We start from the raw sequence: 19,092 nt of genomic DNA, 5'->3' as shown, positions 1-19,092 counted from the left end.
TAGCTATGGAACACCATTCAATGCCTGGCAATGACATTGCCCAGAGGTAAAATATCAGTAGTGTGCCCTCAGGGCCTAACATAACCAGAAATCATGAATATAAATAAAGATAATATTTGTTTGTTATTTACTTTCCCTAAATATCTAAAAGTATTCTTATTCTCTTCATGTCATATTATGCTCCTTCCAGTGCTGTTATTTTTAGGTTAGAGTTTGTATCCAATCAGAATTCAGCTAGCTTATGTTGCCATGCTGTACCAAATCTGCCCAGGGCCTTCAGAATCAACAATGCGGGGGACATACAGTTGATAGATACTGTATCTGGGTTAGCCAATCAGATCACGAGTTGTTGTCAGTAAGGCCTTCTAGCTGGCCTTATGTTAAACGTGACATTTACGCATCCTGTGATTAGATACTCACAAGGACCGTTAGTGGATGAATTTGAGAACACATGCAGTTGATAGACAGTTGCGATAGCCAATCAGATCACAAGTTGTTGACGGTAGCCTATCTAGGTAGCCTGATGTTAACGAGACTGTGATTAGATACTCACTTGTCATTCCAAAGTGAGTATCCCGTCACAAGTTACAATTTAGCAGGAAGCAGGAAGTGTTGCGCGGTAGCCAGAGAAATCACCGAAATCACATTTTTAACCCACAAAGTAGGAGAACAAAACGTTGATTAGGTGGCAGATATATATTGGCAAGGCCATTTTCAAGAAGGATTTTTAAAGAGAAGCTACATCTTGTGAGACGATGTTGGCCAACCCCGCAAGCTCGCTCAGCTGTTCTGGCGATGAAATGGGGAAATGCAATTTATGCAAGTAAACATGACTCCAATTCTAGTAGGTCTCAGTTCTGGCGCTTTTGTGTCAATTTCAAAATCTTTGTGTTAACATTTTTTTAACCGAATTACTGCATATCACATAGTAGATTAAAGGCCCAGACACACTCGATAGTCCTCAAAGATTTGCGCATACTCAGCGTGGACATCGGCTAGGCCTGTGCGCGCAAAGCTAAAACTTTATGACCGTGCAGACTCTGCATTTGTGTCACAAAATACCCACATTACATGTAACACTGATCTGCATTTTGCCACCAAACCATATCATAAAATTCAAATCAGGCCAATGTCTGAATTAAATGTTTTCCATGACTTGATTGGCAACACTAAAATTGGCCCTAGTGTGTGAATGTGAGTGTGAATGTTGTCTGTCTATCTGTGTTGGCCCTGCGATGAGGTGGCGACTTGTCCAGGGTGTACCCCGCCTTCCGCCCAAATGCAGCTGGGATAGGGTAAGCACCGCATGACCCCAAAAGGGACAAGCGCTAGGATTAAGGAGGACAAAGAAAAAATTAACAAACTGAATAAAATCATATCAAACATGAGCAACTTAATGTCAAAAGACAAGCGGTAGAAAATGGATGGATGGATCATGTAGAAAGCACATACACAAATTATGCCAAACAAAATTCAAAACAGATTTGTTATTCGAGAAAGTACTTGTAATCTATAAGAAACTGACGGCTTTACTAAATCGAGATTTAAAACAGGGATAAGGAAAGACTCTGTGACGATCCGTCACTTCATTTCTGTTTGGGCTTCCTTGTTTTATGTTTATTTCCTGTCAGCGCTCTCATTTTTGTTACATTTCCTGCATGTCTCCCTGAGCGCTGATTGGCAGCCTGGCCACACCTGGTGCTAATCAGCAGGCCTCTATTTATGCCTGCCTCGCCTGCTCCTCAGCGCTCGAGGATCGACTATTGTTAAGAACCGTTTGCATGCATGACTGCTCTTCCTATGTTAATTATATTAAAATCATCTTACCTTCTCATTGTTCGCCTGGTTCCTGCATCTTGGGGTCACTAATACCGCAGTCATACGAGTTCCTCTCAGAAACATTTCGAACAAAAGGTGGAACATGGAACGATCTTGACAGTGAAATAAAACAATCTACAAAAATATGTTGTTTTCATGTTTGGAGCAACAACAAATGTAGGGGGCAGGTGTTATAAGTTTGACTTCTTTCTGTTCTTTTTAGTTCATTATTTATTTTAAATGTTATGTTGATTGTTCTTGTTCGAATGAACCTTGAATGAACATACAAACACACAAACAAACAAACAAACAAACACATTGGGCCCCATTCAGCAATAAGTTCCTAACTTTTCCACTTATCTTTCTTCCCACGTAATTTCCGAAGAGGAGTCCATTCAAATTCATGACGTGTTCTTAAACCGCCAAATTGTTCCCACCTGCTGTTCTTAAGTTGCTGAATGCCAAATGGTTAGCGCATGCGTGTCTATCATAATTTGCATATAAACCATTATTTCCCCAATATGCATATGTAAACACCCTTAATTCCATAATTTGCATAGGTAAACGCCCTTAATTCTCCATATAAGAGCACAATTTACGGCGGAAAAGCCGAACATCAAACACACGGAGAAAACACAAACAGATTACAGAAGAGAAATTCGTATTATCCCGCTGGGGAAATACATAATGTCAAAACGTAAGTTTAAGAAAGGGGGGACTGCTAAGGTGGTGTTCAAATAAATATAGGTCTACATGGTCGTGAAATATGCACTCCCTCCCCAAAGCACGATCTGCAGCATCTTGCAGTGTGTGAGTATGCGTGCCGGTATTTTGAAATGTCTATATATTGCTCATTTTGCTATATGTCTGTCTGATCTATCTATCTCTCTATATATATATATATATATATATATATATATATATATATATATATATATATATATATATATATATATATATATATATATCTGTCTATCTATCTATCTATCTCTCTATGATATTAATTTAACATTAGACAATAGAAGTAAGGGAACTTGTCAAACTTAAGAACAAATTGGCCACCCTAAGAGTGCTCTGGAGCAGTCGTAGATTTTGTTCTTACCTACGAACAAATCCCAGCTAAGAAAACATTAATGAATACAAAAATCTCCTTAAAAACTTCGTAAGTGGGCCTAAGAACAACATTTGCTCTTAAGAACGGTTGCTGAATGGGGCCCATTATTTTTATTACTATAGTTTCATTCATTTAATGCCGCTCCATTTTAACAGCAGGCTGGTTGGGCATTGCTGGCTAAATTTAGAGGAGCAGCTCAGAATCTCCTCCCATGCAAAGTATAAATAGCAAGGAGGTAGACTCTCCGCACCGCTAATATTTTGGACAGACTGAGCCTATGTTTGCTAACAGCCAAAACAGACGCGTAGGCAGCAAAACGTTCTCAACGTTTACGTCCAGGAACTGATGTTGCCGTGAAAAGAAACCCTTACAACTTCTCTAGCGGACTGAACACAAGATATCAGGTAATTTTACACTGTTTTGTTCATGCAGCCACTTATGTTAGTCTGTATTCTTATTGTGGGAATTATTTGAACACTTTACGTAACTTGTATTACACAGACCAATAGCAATTTATCGGAACATCTATGCAATCCAAACATTGTGGGCAAACAGGGCTGACAAACATGACTATTTTGTGAAGAAATCATTTTAGATTTTCAACAATGCTTATATTTTTTGGCATTAGAAGCAGAGGCTATAATGATAAAACGGTCCCTGCAGACTCAATGGTGTGGCCTACAAACAAAGGTTTATATAGTCATTCCTGGTCTCTATGTGAGCCGCCACATTTTCGCCCTGTTGGACTGAATTGTGAAAGGTCTAAAATGTTCAACATGTTCTGGACTGCAGTATACAGGAAGGTAAGACAGAACAAAAACAGAATGTTCCTGTCATAAAACCCCATAAAATGTACAGAGTCAGCTGAGGACAAACACATGTTTGCCTGTCACGTCACCACACTGTTATTTCATTCTCACATTTCATAGGAGCGTCTTCACTTGAGATCTGACCTCATTCCCTCATTTTAAATAATTATTGCATTAGTCAGCTTCTCATCGCAGACACTGCTGACCTCATCCTGCTAACATGGATTAAAGGCTTGGGCCTTCAATTTACACCTCAGTAACTTGTCTGAATATTCTTACGCGTATTGTTGCAACCTCTTAACGGGTTTCCCTGCCCTTTATTCATTTGTGTGTTTCAAAGTCTGTGAGTGTGTGTGTTGCAACATTATGTTCATTTTTCTGGAGGGGATTATCGTTTATAGCGTTCATGGAGACATATATACCTAATTTTATTCTTATTATATTATCATTATTTCATAATTTGAAAATCAGTAGATATTTTCAAGTTCCACATCAAATGTTACTGTTTAAAAATGTTCCCAGACCCCCAAAAGTTGTCAATTGTTGAGTTTAGTGGTGTTGCTGTTTGTTGCTGCATTTAGGTATAAGATGTTGCTTGGTGTCTTGTGACTTCTTGCAGAGTCATTCTTCAAGGTGTAATACGCAGGAACCAAAAACCTGACCCTTATGACACATAATACCGAGGTGTTATTGAGTATGGTTCAGACTTTGGGTCAATTTTTGATGTCAACATATGAGCCCGTCAGTGCTTAGTGGCAGGGTTTGTGCACTTTTTTTTTTATCATTGATTTTCCATGATGTCTCCAAAACCTTTTACTGAATTTCTATGACCAAAATAATAATATTATGAAAAATAAATGTCTCCATTTAGCACGCCTTAGGTCAGCCACTATGTTTATTTTTCATTAAAGGCCTACTGAAATGCGATTTTCTTATTTAAACGGGGATAGCAGGTCCATTCTATGTGTCATACTTGATCATTTCGCGATATTGCCATATTTTTGCTGAAAGGATTTAGTAGAGAACATCGACGATAAAGTTTGCAACTTTTGGTCGCTGATAAAAAAGCCTTGCCTGTACCGGAAGTAGCAGACGATATGCTCGTGACGTCACCGGTTGTGGCGCTCCTCACATCTGCACATTGTTTACAATCATGGCCACCAGCAGCGAAAGCGATTCGGACCGAGAAAGCGACGATTTCCCCATTAATTTGAGCGAGGATGAAAGATTCGTGGATGAGGAAAGTGAGAGTGAAGGACTAGAGGGCAGTGGAAGCGATTCAGATAGGGAAGATGCTGTGAGAGGTGGGTGGGACCTGATTTTTAGCTGGGAATGACTAAAACAGTAAATAAACACAAGACATATATATACTCTATTAGCCACAACACAACCAGGCTTATATTTAATATGCCACAAATTAATCCCGCATAACAAACACCTCCCCCCTCCCGTCCATGTAACCCGCCAATACAAATCAAACACCCGCACAACACACTCAATCCCACAGCCCAAAGTATCGTTCACCTCCCCAAAGTTCATACAGCACATATATTTCCCCAAAGTCCCCAAAGTTACGTACGTGACATGCACATAGCGGCACGCACGTACGGGCAAGTGATCAAATGTTTGGAAGCCGCAGCTCATGCGTACTCACGGTACAGCATCTGCGTATCCAACTCAAAGTCCTCCTGGTAAGAGTCTCTGTTGTCCCAGTTCTCCACAGGCCAATGGTAAAGCTTGACTGTCATCTTTCGGGAATGTAAACAATGAAACACCGGCTACGTGTTTGTGTTGCTGCAGCCGGCCGAAATACACCGCTTCCCACCTACAGCTTTCTTCTTTGCTGTCTCCATTGTTCATTGAACAAATTGCAAAAGATTCACCAACACAGATGTCCAGAATACTGTGGAATTTTGCGATGAAAACAGACGACTTAATAGCTGGCCACAATGCTGTCCCAAAATGTCCTCTACAATCCGTGACGTCACGCGCAGGTGTCATCATACCGAGACGTTTTCAGCAGGATATTTCGCGGGAAATTTAAAATTGCACTTTAGTAATCTAACAGGGCCGTATTGGCATGTGTTGCAATGTTAAGATTTCATCATTGATATATAAACTATCAGACTGCGTGGTCGGTAGTAGTGGGTTTCAGTAGGCCTTTAAAAAGCCATGTATTATTGAAGCTTGGACTTAGACTTAGACAAACTTTATTGATCCACAAGGGAAATTGTTCCACACCGTAGCTCAGTTACAAAGAATGGAAAGGGTAAGGATGGCAAGGATAATGCAGGTAAAAAGTAGACTAAAAACGTACCACAGTAGCAATATAAAATATAACATATATGTAATATTTACATATTATATATACAGTATATAATATTGTGGAGGTTGCCCCCCAGTGGGTTATTTGGACCACCACACACCGACATGAGAGCCCGGTTCAGGTTCACAATGTAGATTTATTTTCCTCAATACAGTCTCTTTGTGTTGCTTTTCAGCAATTGTCTGTCCGTGTCTGTCACGCTCTCGCTCTCACTCCAGCTCCCACCCAGTCTCTCTTCCTGGCTGCTGCTTATAACAGAGCGACAGTTGATTAGATAACAAGGCCCAGGTGGGCCATCTACGCACCTGTCGCTGATTTCGAGGCCGGTCCTGGCACACCCCGCTTCGCTGCAGGCCCGCAGGCCACGCCCCCCCTCCACAAATATATACTGATATATTATATTTTTGTATTATATTATGTTTTTATATAATGTATACAATATATAACAAATCTCAATTACCATGTACAATATTACAGTATATGAGCAGCTGCAGCAAAAAAAAGGGCAGCATAAAATAGAGAGTAGATCCAGCGGGAAAATATACATCATAAACAAAGAAGCTGTACTTTCTTTTAGCATTGTTTCTCCGCCAGCAGATGTAACCATCTGGTAGGCGTGCTTGCAGTTGGTAAAGCTTGCAAGCCGCATAGCCACAGAGACTAAACTGAATACATTTTTCACAGCAACGAATATCATGATCGTTTGAAGCAATTTACCTTTCATTACGATTTTGTTTGAAATAACGAAACCTTAGTTACATTTTCATAACTTTTCCAAAACTTGTGTAATACATATTCTTATATTACTTTTTCAGGGCGTGGAAAATGCAAAGGCTTTGCCAAATAAGGCCTACTGATGAGTGATACAGTGGTAGCTCATAAAGTCGGGGAAATCATGATCATTGCGGCACCTCGCAAATTGACTAAAGTGGCCATAATTTGTACACAAAAACAGGATTTTATGAAGGCTACAAGAGTCATATTCGAGGCCTTTAAAAAAAGAAATACTATTTTCGAGACACTGTCTAATAGGGGTGTGGGAAAAAATCGATTCGAATTCAAATCCCGATTCTGACGTTGTACGATTCAGTATCGATTCTTATTTTTCAAAAATCTATTTTTAATTTTTTATTTATTTTTCATTTTTATTAATCAATCCAACAAAATAATACACAGCAATTCCATAAAAGTGCAATCCAATTCCAAAACCAAACCCGACCCAGCAACACTCAGAACAGCAATAAACAGAGCAATTGAGAGGAGACACAAACACGACACAGAACAATCCAAAACTAGTGAAACAAAAATGAATATTATCAACAACAGTATCAATATTAGTAACAATTTCAACATAGCAGTGATTAAAAATCCCTCATTGACATTATCATTAGACATTTATAAAAAATAATAAAAAAAGAACAATAGTGTCACAGTGGCTTACACTTGCATCGCATCTCATAAGCTTGACAACACACTGTGTTTAGTATTTTCACAAAGATAAAATAAGTCATATTTTTGGTTCATTTAATAGTTAAAACAAATTTACATTATTGCAATTAGTTGATAAAACATTGTCCTTTACAATTATAAAAGCTTTTTATAAAAATCTACTACTCTGCTTGCATGTCAGCACACTGGGGTAGATGCTGCTGAAATCCTATGTATTGAATGAATAGAGAATCGTTTTGAATCGGGAAAATATCGTTTTTGAATCGAGAATCGCGTTGAATCGAAAAAAAATCGATTTATAATCCAATCGTGACCCCAGGAATCGATATTGAACCGAATCGTGGGACACCCAAAGATTCGCAGCCCTACTGTCTAACCATACGCGGCCGGTTCTTCCCTCCGGGTTTGGGCCCCGTTCTATGTGATCTTTTCTCTGTGTGTATGAGAACTGGGGGTCTAAGTTGGGAGCCACGGATGGAACCTACAGATGAGAAAATTATGTTTATTTAGAAAACTAGAGAAATTATAGTGTCAGTAAAATTATGCAATATAAAACCACTGAGTGCGTATGAAGGACCACCAGCAATCTCAAACATGGTAAAGATTATCACAGAGATGGTCAAGCCTGCCATTCCTTCTGTGAATACCAATATTATCATGAGAAACGCTAAAAAACTGGGGTTACAGTACCATAATGATATTAAGACTGCCACATGTAGATACTAGAGGAGGCTTAAAGGACATGGCCCAGAACGAGGACAATAACTGGAAAGGGGCATTTAATGTAGCATTGATACGGGTCCCTTAAAAACCGACAGGAAGTAAGTAGGTCACACGGAGTGGACAATCTCAGAGGACCACTGTGGGTTTGGGAGAAGAACCAGAGGAACCTCCGACATTTGCTGACATACCAGCACAGGCGTCTCAACCAATGGAGGTTGCGAAGCAGGCGACAGTGAGTCATGCAGTTGGAGCCAGCGTTGAGGTAGTGGGAGAGCGTGTCCATGTTCTCAGCTGATGGCCGGGAGTCCAACACCTTAAGGGATTTTGTGTCCAAAGGGGGAGGAGTTGGGGATTCTGAATTGAGTGCCTCCTTCTCCAAGACAACAAAGGAGGCCTAAGAGAGGTGAGGAAAAGGAAACAAGTTCAACCACTACTTTTGGATTTCGACAAACACCTGTGTCACAAGGTTCAAGAAGGAGTGGGGACTCAGGATCAGACGCCCTGCTAATTTTTTTGGGCTACAAAGCTACAGACAAGACCACTCCTTTTTCACCAACAAATGTACCCATACGGGAGGTCCCTTCATTGTCTTACATGGAATTGCAGCACAATTTAGAGTCAGCCTTCCGAGAGGGTGAGATAGAGGATAAAACCCCCCCGGTTTGGAGTCACGATACATCTGCATACCACTCACAAAAATTAGGGATTGGGTAAGATTTCTCTAAAATAATGCTCTAAGTAAACCACGATCAATTTTGTCGACTTAATCTTGCCTTAGGGTCCAACTGGGTACACAATCGTGACAGATCACACAACATTGCACATTTGACAAATATCCAGTTCCATGCATGTATTTTGTTGCGTACACCACCATGATGCATGTTTGAAAAGGGTCACATGATAAAAGAAAATCCAGCCTTCAACTCCCAATCCTATAATCTATATGTGAAATGATAAACAGCAGAAACAACTATAGCTGATCAAGTGTTTGTTAAGGTCTAAATGGATGTATTTCTTCTTGGAAACAGGATGTTGTCAAAGAAGGGGGAACAGAGGTCCTTCAGCAACAGGCAGCTGAGAGACCAATGGGAGAAGAGAGTGCAAACCATAGAAGACAAGTGCAAAAAGGAAGAACTGAAGGAGAAAAGTTCCCTCAAACTGTGAGTAATTTACAGACTTAATACAACTTTCATCATCTATAACTTTACTGGCGAGTAGCTATATACACATTAATAATAGCTTTACTACGCAAAGACAGAGTAGATACAGTAAATACAAACACAGTAGTACCTCAATTTACAAGCTCAATTAGTTCTATGACCATGCATTTAACTCAAAACACTTATATTTTAAATCAGCGCCGCCCATTAAAATGATTTGAAATCATATTAATTGGTGCTTGTCCCCCCAAAACACCACACATTTAACATGTACCATGCCTTTTAAAAAGCAAAGCTAACCTTTAGATAAGAAATATTGTTTTAAAAACAATACAATTGTGTGTATGACAAACTACAGTAGTTTGATGAAGTAATCTAATAATGATGAAAAGCAGGGGTGTCCAAACTTTTTCCACTGAGGGCCACACACGGAAAAATTTAAGCATACGGGGGCCATTTTGATATTTTTCATTTTCAAACCATAACAAAATATATAGATTTTTTTTTTTTTAACCTTTAGGGCTCCCGGGGACCAATCAAGGGTCAAAGGTCTCAGTCATTAAAATGTTAAAAATAAGTCAAATTATTATTATTATTTTTTACAGTATATCTCTATATCAACTTCAGGTTGATATCAAGTAAAAAAAAAAAAACGGTTTTATGCCTTTTCTGTCAAAGACAACTTTGTTTTTTTATAGTAAAACTGAAATATGCAGTATTTAGTAATTAGAGCCCTAATCAATCAATCAATCAATGTTTATTTATATAGCCCTAAATCACAAGTGTCTCAAAGGGCTGTACAAGCCACAACGACATCCTCGGTACAGAGCCCACATACGGGCAAGGAAAAACTCACCCCAGTGGGACGTCGGTGAATGACTATGAGAAACCTTGGAGAGGACCGCATATGTGGGTAACCCCCCCCCTAAAAGATCAATAATGCAGGACACCATTGATTTGAATTCTTTAATATTTTTGAGTAATCACAGTGAAAAGTTAAATAAAATCCCACTAAATATATTTGGGATCCAAAAGGTCTCCCACTCATAAAGTGATACATTTGTATTAGTTTTTGTTTTTTTTACTTTTCACACTTAAATTACAAGATCAACTTCAGATATATCTGTCGATTTTACATTTGAACTATTATTTTGTTTGTTTTATGCTCTTTTGTCAAATAAAACTTTGATGTTTTTATATGGCAACCACACAATATATGCAATATTTTAAAGTGACATTTTTTAAGTAATAATTCATTGTAACATAGATTTTTTTTCTTTTTTTTTCTTTTTTCTCGAGCAATGGCAAAAAAAAATAAAAATAAACAAAGACAAATGAAAAAAAACAGCCTGCATGGCAGCTTTATGCCAACATTGCAACTTTTTCTCGTTAGATTTCACCTCATTCCACTGTTTTAAAATGTTTTTTTTAATTTTTGCAATACTATCACTTTTGCAATTTTTGCAGAATGTGTGGGGGGCCGGTAAACGATTAGCTGCGGGCCGCACTTTGGACACCGCTGATGTAAAGCATTCACCTCTTCTAGCAGACTGAAGAGGACTTCAAAATAATAATAAAGACTCCCCAGCTCCTCCCTGGGGATCCCGAGGCGTTCCCAGGCCAGCCGGGAGACATAGTCTTCCCAACGTGTCCTGGGTCTTCCCCGCGGCCTCCTCCTGGTCGGACGTGCCCTAAACACCTCCCTAGGGAGGCGTTCGAGTGGCATCCTGTCCAGATGCCCGAACCACCTCATCTGGCTCCTCTCGATGTGGAGGAGCCTCTCACCCTATCTCTAAGGGAGAGCCCCGCCACCTTGTGGAGGAAACTCATTTTGGCCACTTGTACCCGTGATCTTGTCCTTTCGGTCATAACCCAAAGCTCATGACCATGGGTGAGGATGGGAACGTAGATCGACAGATAAATTGAGAGCTTTGCCTTCCGGCTCAGCTCCTTCTTCACCACAACGGATCGATATACCGTCCACATTACTGAAGACGCCGCACCGATCCGCCTGTCGATCTCACGATCCACTTTTCACTCACTTGTGAGCAAAACTCAGAGGTACTTGAACTCCTCCACGGAGATGGCACTCCACCCTTTTCCGGGCGAGAACCATGGACTCGGAGGTGCTGATTCTCATCCCAGTCGCTTCACACTCGGCTGCGAACCGATCCAGTGAGAGCTGAGCAGTGAGTAATGGCGTTGAAATAGCAGATATTCCTACTTTCGCTATCTCCCACAAACCGTAGTGGGGGAGAAGAGAGAACGCTTTTAAGGCGATGTGTTGGGAGAGTTACTATCAAACTAACCTCGGCAGCAGGAAGACAGAAGAGGAGGATGCCGCTGGTTTGTAGCGTCTAGACACCGCATCTAAGAGCTGTTTCAAGCGTCGCAGAAAGCCAAGCCGTGGGTGGAGGAGCAGGCCTCAGCAGCGTTAACAAAGGATTGTCGAGTTGTGGAAGCTGGACCGCAAACAAAGTTATTTTAATATCTCTAGCTATAACATAATTCCAGTGAGTAAAACCGGAAGTTTTGGGGTGGATCTTTCAGTGTTCACTGTGGCATTCACTACTCCAGTTGCAGGGAGGCTTGTAACTCAAATTTATGCTCGCAACTTAATGCATAACAAAAAGCAGAGAGACCACTCCTATCCTAAAATATGCACAAATTGGGGCATTCGTAATTTGAGGTAATATACCACGGTATACATAAAAAATAAATTCATCAGGCCAATCCACGACTAAGACCTCGTTTATACAAAATATAATTTGTTGAGCAAATCACAAAGCTGAAGCATTGCCATCCACAGCTATCATAGGATTTAGGGTCAGTACAGGACTGGTGTATCATCTATTATGCTGCGTGGAATTCTAACTAAAGTCTTATTTCAGATGGTCCAAATCTGCATACGTACAAAAATATTCACCTATGAAACCATGCATACTCACACTTCCACCCAATTTGTGCTTTATATATCACCTTGCGGAGAACTGTGCGTATGTAGGTCGTGCCTGCTACACATCTCGAATCACCATATAAGGTCCCTACAAAGTGACTTATGAATGCAGTGTGCACATTTAAGCACCATTCTCTCATTCTACGACAAGAAGAAATAACATTTTATGGATATGGATATGGACATACAAAATTATTCTTATTTGGAAGACACAGTAGTGGTATAATAAATCGAAACTAGGCTCTACCTCTTGATATTAAAAAAGTGATCCGGATTATCCCCGAAGTGTATTCAGTTGTTCCTAATCTAATATCTGACATTTCCTGAAAGTTTCAGCAAAATGGGCGTATTTATTTTTGAGCTATCTTGCGGAATAAAAGAGACATAGTAAAGCCTCTTGTCAGTTATTCCTTGTCTGTGTGAGTGGAGGTTGAAGCTCGTAACGTAAACAGAAGGTAATGTAGTAGAAATGATCCAGATCAGTTCTGAATTCCAGTTTGGACATTTCCTGAAAGTTAGATACAAATCCTCCGTTAACTCTATGAGCTATATATAGCGGATTGAAAGAAACGGCATAAACACTTTTGTCAGTCATCCACTGTTTTTGTGTCTATGAGGCTGCTAGCATACACACACACACACACACACACACACACACACACACACACACACACACACACACACACACACACACACACACACACACACACACACACACACACACACCCACACACACACAAACACACAGAAATGTAAACAGATCAGGCCTAAAATGTAATCAGTTGTTCCTTATCCAATTTCAGATATTTCCTGAAAGTTTAATGACAATACGCCGATAACTTTTTGAGTTATTTTGCTCACTGACTGACAGACAAACCAACAGCAACGATTGTACAACCTCCTGGCAGATAAATTAATCTCTACACCACTTGTTTGTTTCCCTGCAGGCTTTGCTCAAAGTGGAATTATCACTGGTCTCTGGGGGCCACTGGAGACACAAGCTCAGAACAGGCAGAAAAACCCCAGCCAAAAATCAAATTCAAAATTGTACCACCTCCTCCTCCCAAACCCATAACTAAGCCTACTCCAGCACCTCCTCCCAAGAGGACACCATCTCCCAAACCTCTTAAGTTCAAGCGTAAAGTGGAAGTGGATGTATTCCGGTTACGCTGGAAAGAATCTTGGATGAACGTGAAACCACCAAAGTATCTTTTTCTCAAAGCCAAAGAGTCAAAAGCAATCATACAAGGATTTACAACCATAGAACTGGTCAACAACAAGGTGTCCAAACTTTTGGGATATGCACCACAGCCTGAATGTACATCCACTGGTGATTGGAGTCAATCATGGAAACAGGTAGAAAAAACAGCTGTTTTAACATTTTAAAGGAGCCATATGTAGTAATGTGGCCAGAAATGGTACTGAAATCATGGTCAAAATTCTGTAGTCCCCTCCCACTCTCCATGACTGAGGTTGCCAGATACGCAGTCGAATCCGAATCCTACTCCAAGGAACTTCAAATGGCAAGCGACGAGTCCTACGCTGTTGGTTTCTCTTGTTTATGCTTCTTGCAAGATGGTTTACTAAGTAATTATGACACATTTTACTGATTAGCCAAATGTATTTCTAAAGTTACGCAGCAATATTTTTGTCGGGAGTCGGGACAGATTGATGACATTACCCTGCTAAAATGTCTAATTTGACCGCACAGTTCACCATCAAAATTAATTATATATAATAATATATCATATATTGCATAGGCCTACTTTGATGGCAAGCCAAGGCCAACAGTAAAATTACCGCCACTTCATGACGCACTGCATTCTCTTGATGTACGCACATCACCATCTTTCAGTGCAGAGTGTGATTCTATGAGCCAACCCACGTTACGCAAAAACCACGTTACGCATAAATCATATAGCCTACTACCATGTCAATACACAAAGTAGAAAATCATTACATGTGATGTATTATATTGTACCAAGCAAATACCACCCTATATGTGCCTGATGCACATACAGTACCAGAAACTGCAATTAGCCGTGCTAATGTTGGAACACATTTCCTCAGTGTATCAGCGTATTGAGAACGAAATAGGCACTGACAATACCCATATCCACATAGGTTTTATTTGTCGAAAATATATTTTGTCCTGTCAGTTGGATGACACATCGACATACAGACATATACAGTATTTCCCCCGTTAGCCTGTATGTCGATGTGTCATTGACCGGGCTAGCATGCTAAGCATTACACTAGGAGCTGAGCACCATCACACTAAGCATTTGTTGCACGAACAAACTAGCTTTGTTAGACAAGATCATAGACTGTATTGGACAATATAGTTTACGTACAAAATGTCAATATTCATTTATTACAAGTTATAAGAAAACATAAATGCCTGACTTACCTATCAAGGACGAAATTAGCAAGTTTGCCGCCAGATGAAAAAATCTTCCCCACCTTCAATCGTCTCCATCTTTCAAAGGCATCCCCTATACAAATCCTCGTTTTGTTCCTGGCTTTGTCATGAATAGCTTGAGAATCGTAACGACGCCTTTTAGATTTACTAAGGTCTGACATGTTTAGTAACTTTACCAGTGGCAGTAGCTCGACGAAGGTGGGGGTGCGTAACTGGCAACCTGGATGTAACACACTCATGGATTTTGTATATGGTTAAAACGGTGGAGGGGGGAGGCATCGAAATGAAAACAATAAGATTTTGGGGCTGTAAATGTAATTTTGAAATGAGCATATCCCGACTGAATTACTGTTATCAGTTATAGAGGTCTTCGAAAAGAACATTATTTATTAATGACTTTTGACATATCGAGGCCATTTAATGATGACTTGACATGAAATTATTACATATGGCACCTTTAAAAATGATTTTCTGTTCCATTTCAGCTAAAACAGACTCATTAGACAACATTATATGTTAGATAATTTTTCCAGTATCTTAAATTTGTATTATGGCAATTACATTTGAATACAGAGTTAGGTAGAATGTTTGAGTGTGATAGAAATGATCTACCTCAATACCTTAATAGCTAACCTTCAAGAGGCAGTGAGAGCCAGGAGAGCACCAAATAAAACCTGCTTTTATCACACATATTCATTATTTGATTGCAAAAGGCCCTTTTCCACCAAAAGTTCAAAAACTTTAAGATCTTGGAACTATACGTTCCCGTGGATCTGCATAGTTTATACAAATCAGGTTGATGGGTGACGTATGGCAGAGTGCTACAGTATATTTCTACGTTGATGCCATGTAAGTAGGCCAGTAGGCAATATTACGGTAGGTTAGATTTATTTAATCGAAGTGTAAGTAAATGAAATACCAAGCAATAACATACAAATACGATATGAAAACAAAGTGTACCCAATTGTCCAAAAAGAATCAGGCTTTTTTCCCACAGTGTCCAACTCAGTCAGAAAGTCGTCCTAACAGGAATTGATTAATTTATGAGGATTAGAAGAGTCCTTACTTGCTCAGTGGCCAAGTGGTTAGAGTGTCAGCCCTGAGATTGGTAGGTCGTGAGTTCAAACCCCGGCCAAGTCATACCAAAGACTATAAAAATGGGACCCATTACCTCCCTGCTTGGCACTCAGCATCAAGGGTTCCAATTGGGGGTTAAATCACCAAAAATGATTCTTGGGCACAGCCACCGTTGCTGCTCACTGCTCCCCTTACCTTCGAAGGTGATGGGTCAAATGCAGAGGATAATCTCCCCACACCTAGTGTGTGTGTGACAATCATTGGCACTTTAACTTTGAATAATAATACATTAAAAATAAACATCAGTGTTAATCTCACAGCGACTGCATGAACACATCAGATTCTGCGTTAACCTGTTAGCATTAGCATTCCGTTCCCTGGGGTTGAGGCTAATAACTGCACAAATGGCCTGTCATGAACTACTGTTACTGCATGTAACTAAGTAAATATTGAATCCCCCCTTTCACTCATATGCTGCCTCCTCTATTTCTCATTAATCCTTAAACCAGGGGTCCCCAAACTTTTTGCCTCGGGGGACGCATAGGGTTAAAAAAAATTTGGCCGAGGGCCGAGCTGTGTCAATTTTATTTTACACTAATTTATATATTATATATATATATATATACACCGGTATATATATATTCCTCACGCACTAATTGACTAAAAGAGTGCGCACTTGCTGCACGCTTGCCCGACACTGCGACGCGAGCGTGATAATGTCACATTATCGATTTTTAGACAATATGATTTGCCTGAGCGGCTAGGAGACCCCGAGAGTAACAAGCGGTAGAAAATAGATTAAAAAGGACAAAATAAAAATAAAAACTTGAGACTTCCCGCAGGCCGGATATTGTACGCTGGCGGGCCGCATTCGGCCCCCGGGCTGTAGTTTGGGGACCCCTGATCTAAACTTTACCGCTGCCAGGTATTTTCTTCTATATTTTTGTCATATTTTCAGAATGTTGTTTGTTCTATTTTTGGCCAAAGTAAGACCAAGAAAACTATCTGAAGTTGTCTATTTTGTAGTTTTTGTTATGTTTTGCAGGAAGAGTTGAGACGGCACAGACACAAGGGGGCAGTAAAGCTCTATGATTTATTATATATAGAAAATATATATAATAATCAAAGAATAATAATATAAACTAAGGAAATGGAGTGTGACAAGAATCCAAGAGTGTGTATGGTGTGTAGGATTTAATGAGTATGTTACCGGGAATGTTGGGCGAGAGGCGGAAGTTCAGGGGGATGTCCTTGAGGCAAGCAGGAAGTCGGGGGCTAAGCGGGGCGAAGAAGGTCCGTGTCCAAGCGGGTGGTTGAGATCCAACAGGCAGTCAGGAAAGCAAAGGAAACGCGGGGTTGAGACGAGACGCACAGCTCGAAAACAGGAACGGGGATCTGCTGCAGGAACGACACGACACGACAATGAAACACGGAGGGGAAAACAGAGAGCGAGCAGGAGTGCATCAAGCATGTATCAGGCTTACTGTACGGGAACGGATGGTTACGTTCTGGCCAGGAACGCAGGTCTGCATTGGCTTGAGAAGCCCAGCCAGATCATCACCGACAGGTGCGCAGATTGCATATTGAATGCAGCTGCCGGTTGCGTGACGCGTGCAGGAGAGGAGCGGCCGTGGGCGTGTCTCGAGGAATGGACATTGGTATGCGCCCGGGCCGTGACAGTTTTAATGCCATGATTTTAATAATCCGGCCCACGTGTACACAGATTTATCCCTCCATGTGGCCCCTGAGCTAAAATGACTTAGACACCCCTGATGTACAATATTACAGTATATGTAACAGCTGCAGCAAAAAAAAAAAAGGGCAGCATAAAGATAGAGAGTAGTCCTCGCAGAAAATATACATTATAAACAAAGAGAGGTAGCTGACATAGAAGCGGTCGGACAAATTAAAAAAAAACTTGAGACTTCCCTAGTGCTGCTAGGATCCTGATGAGAGTGCGGAAATATGACCATACCACACCAATTCTCAAATCCCTTCACTGGCTTCCTGTTCCACTCAGGATTGAATACAAAGTCTCCCTACTAACCCACCAGTGCCTCCATGGAAATGCCCCCCTCTACCTCAAAGAACTACTCACCCCCAAATCCTCCACACGACACCTCTGCTCCGGACAGGCTAACCTCCTCCAACCTCCGAGGACAAAGCTATGAACAATGGAAGACCGGGCTTTCTGCTCCGCCGCTCCCGGTCTGTGGAACGCTCTCCCTGACCACCTGAGGGCGCCACAGACTGTGGATGCTTTTAAAAAAGGTTTAAAAACCCTTCTTTTTAAAAAAAACTTTTTTTTTTTTTAGATATATGCATACTAGTTCTAGCTATTTGGCTGTTCTAGTTTTTATTTTTATTATCTTTTTATTTTAATTTTTTAATACGCTGTAGCACTTTGAGGTTGTTTACTCAATGTAAAGTGTTTTTTACAAATAAAATCTATTATTATTATTATTATGATTTTGAACGCTGGCGGGCCCTATTTGGCCCACGGCCATAGTTTGGGGACCACTGCCTTACACAATGAAGTCGTCAAGTCCCAGTCAGCAGCTTTAGTTGCCACTTTGAAGTCTGGCTGAATATTCAATATTCCTCTGTTTAAAAGAGTCTGACCACTTCTCGTAGCTTTGCGTTTCGAAATGAAGCTTGTAAAACTGAATAAACAACATTAAACTGTGTGGAGGAACGCTGGCCTTGCCACCTTCTCCTGGGCGGAAGGGCGAGGTGGTGATGAAGCGAGACAGACGCAGTTGAGGAATTGTTGAACAACAGTGTACTTTATTGATCAGCGAGCATCAGAGCAAGTTCTGCAGCACTTAGAGGATATCGAGCCAAAGGATATCTCACCCTTTGAGGAGCCAGGCAACCAGTCATTATAACCCCAAAGTATGTCATCTCAGGGCTTTGAGTTAATAATACTGCAATTAAATACGTAAGGCATGTTCATGTGTGCGTAAGTGCTCCCGAGTGTCCGTTGACATTATTTAAGCGTTATGTCTGTTATTCTTGGACAACTGCCTGGAGAGTCCTATATCAACATATTTACTAATTCCTTGCTTTGGACCAGCGCAGGGGTCGGCAACCCAAAACGTTGAAAGAGCCATATTGGACCAAAAATACAAAATTCAAAAACTTGTCTGGAGCCGCAAAAAAATAAAAGCCGTATATAAGTGTTATAATGAAGGCAACACATGACGTAAGTGTCTATATTTAGCTATCATAGCCTACT

General features: G+C 40.5%; 2 protein-coding genes across 3 annotated transcripts in view; one reads left to right on the top strand and one right to left on the bottom strand.

Moving 5' to 3' along the window:
• Positions 1-17,393, bottom strand: part of ajm1 (apical junction component 1 homolog) — a 54,953-nt gene extending 37,560 nt beyond the window's left edge. The window contains exons 1-2 of one of the 2 annotated variants that reach the window (XM_062031508.1): positions 17,065-17,393; positions 8,428-8,633 (exon numbers count right to left, since the gene is read on the bottom strand). The gene's annotated coding sequence lies outside the window, so the exon portion shown is untranslated. The remainder of the gene's footprint in view (positions 1-8,427; positions 8,634-17,064) is intronic. The other variant, XM_062031509.1, reaches the window with a different exon arrangement.
• LOC133638617 (uncharacterized) lies at positions 3,236-17,171 on the top strand. Its single transcript, XM_062031407.1, has 4 exons — positions 3,236-3,336; positions 9,268-9,399; positions 13,303-13,711; positions 17,046-17,171. Exons 2-4 carry the CDS (start codon positions 9,269-9,271, stop codon positions 17,169-17,171), a joined length of 666 nt encoding a protein of 221 aa, XP_061887391.1. The 5' UTR covers positions 3,236-3,336; position 9,268.
• Positions 17,394-19,092: the final 1,699 nt, after the last annotated feature.

This window comes from Entelurus aequoreus, linkage group LG21 (genome assembly GCF_033978785.1).
Source record: "Entelurus aequoreus isolate RoL-2023_Sb linkage group LG21, RoL_Eaeq_v1.1, whole genome shotgun sequence".
In the NCBI taxonomy this organism is placed as follows: domain Eukaryota; kingdom Metazoa; phylum Chordata; class Actinopteri; order Syngnathiformes; family Syngnathidae; genus Entelurus; species Entelurus aequoreus.
The sequence above is the reverse complement of the archived record's forward strand: the minus strand, read 5'-3'. Positions and strand labels throughout refer to the sequence as shown.

What these genes read in the sequence shown, in the direction of transcription:
- LOC133638617 (XM_062031407.1), top strand. Translation starts at nt 9,269, where the DNA reads ATGTTGTCAAAGAAGGGGGAACAGAGGTCCTTCAGCAACAGGCAGCTG. An exon ending in GAGAAAAGTTCCCTCAAACT is followed by an intron (nt 9,400 to 13,302) that starts GTGAGTAATTTA and finishes GTTTCCCTGCAG; the next exon opens with GCTTTGCTCAAAGTGGAATT. An exon ending in GGAGTCAATCATGGAAACAG is followed by an intron (nt 13,712 to 17,045) that starts GTAGAAAAAACA and finishes TATGGTGTGTAG; the next exon opens with GATTTAATGAGTATGTTACC.